Raw genomic sequence first — 4884 nt, forward strand, 5'->3', positions numbered from 1 at the left:
TTGTTGATGATAATGTTTCCTAGACAAATAAATAATTTGATATGTATCACGTGATGATTAAGATCACTTAAAAAATTCGCAGGAAGAATAAACGTCATTGATGATTATATCATGATTTTTTATATTTCAGAGAGTTTCTTAATCATATTCCACGAAGACATTCTTTAGACGAAGTTTCTTATTCATATTCTACAAAAACATTCTTTAAAGGATTTGATGTTGATTATAGATTGTTGACATAATTGTATATATTATGATTAGATGTTGATACTAACATAACCTTACTCCGTATAAAATCTGAATATACTGAATCTCATGAACAATATGTAGTGTAAAAGTACATGTATAAATCATATCATTATAACATCTTTACCGAGCTTGATTTACCCATCAAAACAATTGCAACGTACCTTAAAAGAATTTTCGACCAATTCATGAATGTATCTATCTTATTTAACTTACCATGATTATATGGCCAAACGGTTAAGGCCGACTTGGAATCTATTAATCTTTTTAATAATGTATCTCATGCATTTTTCTACAGACTCATTTGTTTCACACAATGAGTGAGATGTCAAATATTTTAATTTAGTCATGTGATAATCTTTTCAAGTTTTAGTAATTTAGTTTCAAACACTTTTAACTAGAATTCTTTCGTCACTATCTATGATGCACTCGTTGTCTTTCAACATCTACTTTATTTTCACCTTCTATTGACTCACATAACACATATTAGACAGTAAATTGATTTTTAAGACATATTATAACTATTTTCTTTTTTAATTACTATCTTTAAATACTCAAATTTGGATTAAAAGCATTCGATTCAATTTATGAAATATCAAATTTGTTTTCCTTTTTTTTTTTCAACCAAACATGAAAATAAATAAAAAGGAAACTCCTAGATTGGTTGCCCAAACTGGAGGAAAAAAGTTTACAAAAGAAATTTCAGAATTTAAAGATCTTGAAAAACGAGCAAGACAATCCGCTCTTACATTGGAAATACGGGAAATCCTAGCCAGGGTGAAAGAAGGAAAAGATGATCTAAGCAAGGTAAAATCATCCAGCAGATGCGAGAACGCGGACCAATCATCAGGAGCCTGTAACATCGCAACTAACTCTGCGCAGTCTGTCTCGAACGCTTGACAATCCACGCCAGCCGCCTTAAGGGACTCCATAGCCCAAATCAAGGCTTGTAACTCCGAGTGCAAAGGAGTAGGACCCCATCTATGGCTCCGTGCTCCCAGAAGAAGCGTAGTATCTTCACTATCACAATACCACCATCCCAGTCCCTCAAAAGGATCTGAGCCTTTCCAGGATCCATCGACCTGACAACGAGAAGAGGGGTCCCTGACCTCCAAAGAGGGCGAAGAATCCAAAAATCTCTCAGAGAAAGCTTTAGCCTCCTCCCATAATAACTTATCATTAGCCGCCTGATTTAGAATATCAACTGGCTCTGCCTCTATTCCCTAGAAAACCTTTTTATTCCTATCTTTCCAAATTGACCATAGAATCGATGGCAGCCAGAAAGCTATATCGGAAACCCTCGATTGAGAAGACGCTCGCCAATAAATGAAATCTAAATTCGAGTATATCGAGCCATATGGAAAACCTTCAGGATCTATCGAAACCGGAGACACCTCCCAGATACTGCGCGAACGAGGACACTCAAAGAGAGCATGATTTATAGTCTCTACCGCAGAACCACACTGTTTACACAGAATATCACACCGTTATATTATAAATTAATGTTTTATTTTCAATTTTATCTTTTCCTGTTTAAAATTTTATAAATTATAAATTTAATTATACAAATTTTGTTATATTCTACTATGAATTTAAAATTTACTTCCATTGTAAAACTCATTAACACATTTAAATTTTTAAACTATGATCAGTTTTTAAAAAAGAGTTGAATTATATTGTTATTATTAATAAAATTTATAATACTGTTTACTTATTTTAACAATTCATTTATTTTATATAATTAAATTTATATTTACTTAAATGTTTTATTAATTGTAAATAACATAAATATGCATTAAATAAATATTTTAAAATTATTTTAAAATTAAAAAATAATGTTATTTAGGTGCATGCTTAGATGGCAGAATGAGAAAAGAGAAAATCTAACTTTATAGATATAGATTTAACCGGTTGTAGATGTGTAAATGGGTCAGTATCCAACTCGATCAGTGGATTATATTATGTTGGTTTGAAAATTTTGACTCTAACATATATATTGACGGGTGGATCTCATGAATTTTGAAAATAATAGGTCATGCATCATATATGATGATGAATTTTAAAAACTAAATACCATTTATATTGATGATTATTTAAAAAAGAATAATGGGGCCACTGGCTTATCTATTAATTATGGGGTATCAAACATGTAATCTGTCATATCTATTACAACCATGCTCATACTAGGTCATCAACCGCAACCGTGTCGGAGATGGTGATCTGGATTTTCGTCTCCTCGAGTGCGGTGGATGCAGAAACCATCTTCTCGGGAGATGTCTCCTCGGGTTTTGAAAAGGGTGAATTTGCTGACTGACCATACCAATAAAAGTATAAAAGAAAATAACCATATATTTGAAAAAATTAGGAAAGTAAGATTAGGAGTAGGGAAAATTACCAATTTAGTGTTGATAGGTGGTGGTTGATGATGGTGAAGGTGGCCGAAGTAGGTGGCCGGCAGAGGTGGCCGGCGGAGGTGGCCGGAGTAGGTGACAGGCAGAGGTGGTCCGGCGGAGGTGGTCCGGTGGAGGTAGACCGGCAGTGGTCCGGTGGCAGTCTGGCGGTGGTCCGGTGGCCGGAGATGGAGGTGGCCGGTGGTGGTGGCGACCGGAGGCCGGTGGTCGGCGGTGGTGGTTTAGGGGAAAACTAAACCCTAAGGGATAATATATTGGGAACCCTAAGGGATGGTGGTTAAGAGGTAGAGGTAGTGCCGGCGGTGGTCCGGTGGCCGGAGATGGAGGTGGCCGGTGGTGGTGGCGACCGGAGGCCGGTGGTCGGCGGTGGTGGTTTAGGGGAAAACTAAACCCTAAGGGATAATATATTGGGAACCCTAAGGGATGGTGGTTAAGAGGTAGAGGTAGTGCCGGCGGTGGTCCGGTGGCCGGAGATGGAGGTGGCCGGTGGTGGTGGCGACCGGAGGCCGGTGGTCGGCGGTGGTGGTTTAGGGGAAAACTAAACCCTAAGGGATAATATATTGGGAACCCTAAGGGATGGTGGTTAAGAGGTAGAGGTAGTGCCGGCGGTGGTCCGGTGGCCGGAGATGGAGGTGGCCGGTGGTGGTGGCGACCGGAGGCCGGTGGTCGGCGGTGGTGGTTTAGGGGAAAACTAAACCCTAAGGGATAATATATTGGGAACCCTAAGGGATGGTGGTTAAGAGGTAGAGGTAGTGCCGGCGGTGGTCCGGTGGCCGGAGATGGAGGTGGCCGGTGGTGGTGGCGACCGGAGGCCGGTGGTCGGCGGTGGTGGTTTAGGGGAAAACTAAACCCTAAGGGATAATATATTGGGAACCCTAAGGGATGGTGGTTAAGAGGTAGAGGTAGTGCCGGCGGTGGTCCGGTGGCGGTCTGGCGGTGGTCCGCCGGTAGTTCGGCGGCGGTCCGGCGGTGGTCCGACGGAGGTGGTGGGTGGTTGATAGGAGGTAGAGGGGTTGGTATTAGTATTGAATCAAGGGTAAAATTGTATATATTGTAGATTATATAGTGTGTATAGTATTTATATGGTTAGAGTAGTTAGATAGTTAATTATAGTTTTTTTTGAGTTATCTGTGCCAATTTCCCCTTTTGAAAAAGCTAGTTTTGAAAAAAAGCGATGTCTTAATAATAGATTATTACAAAAAATTAATTTATGTTATGAATATTTTATATTGTATGGATGCCTATTATTAATCCATTAGTAGATATGGTGTATAATCTAAAACCCTAATATTGTATTACTATATATATGTTATATCCTATGAGATAAATGATAATACAAGAGAACAATTCTCTAAACCTCTTGTTATAACACGTTATCAGCATGAGTCTCTAACCTAGCCGTCTAAAAAAAAATCTTCGACCGGTCCTTCCATCGATAAAACCATCGCTCCCGACTTCGTTTAGTTACGTTCCCGATGACATCTTCTTTCCGATTTTCTTTACCACCGTTGTTAAAATAAGTATTATTTACTACTCCCTCTATCTCACATAGTTTGATGTTTTAGAGAATAATCTTTGTTTCTCAAAGATTGATGTTATGAATATTTTTAATAAATTTTTGTTTTAATAATTACTAATGTTGTAAAGTGTATGGAGTGGAAAAGTGAAAAAGTGAAAAGGTATCAGAAAAATAAATCATGAGAGGTCATAAATAAAATAAAAAAAATCATAAGAAAACAAAATTAATCGTATATTCTCTCTGTCTTAATATGTGTGCAAAATACTAAACATCTAACTTTGTGAGACAGAGGGAGTATTACATAACTTTGATTGATTGGTTCATAACCAAAGAGATCAATCGATTCATACTCTATTAATTTACATTGTTTAACATTCAATATGATGATATATTGACTTATGTATCACGTTGATCTGACTAATATATTATTTTACCACACTCAACTGTTTTATGGAATCCGTAACATATACTTTGGTTATACGTGTTTGGTTCATAAATCTCCAACTTGCCGCATGCTACAAGTTTTATTATTTGTTCAATTCTTTATAGATTCATGATTTATTGTGTTCATGAAATAATGTTTTAATTAGTCGATTTGTTGGGTTAATTTTCATGAAGCGGAGAACTGTTCGTAGGAGAATACAATGAATGTTAAGAGAGATCTGGAGATGGTGTTAATCGGTGTAACAATTGGTGAATCATGTTAAT

At 37.3% G+C, this 4884-nt stretch overlaps 1 protein-coding gene across 1 annotated transcript in view; it reads right to left on the reverse strand.

Moving 5' to 3' along the window:
- The window catches only part of LOC104715689 (leucine-rich repeat extensin-like protein 3), a 6869-nt gene continuing 4630 nt past the window's right edge, over positions 2646-4884 (reverse strand). The window contains exon 2 of the mRNA XM_010433078.1: positions 2646-3508. Within this exon, the coding sequence (XP_010431380.1) occupies positions 2646-3508 (863 nt within the window). The remainder of the gene's footprint in view (positions 3509-4884) is intronic.

The sequence above is a fragment of the Camelina sativa genome, chromosome 9 (assembly GCF_000633955.1).
Source record: "Camelina sativa cultivar DH55 chromosome 9, Cs, whole genome shotgun sequence".
NCBI classification, from domain to species: Eukaryota; Viridiplantae; Streptophyta; class Magnoliopsida; order Brassicales; family Brassicaceae; genus Camelina; species Camelina sativa.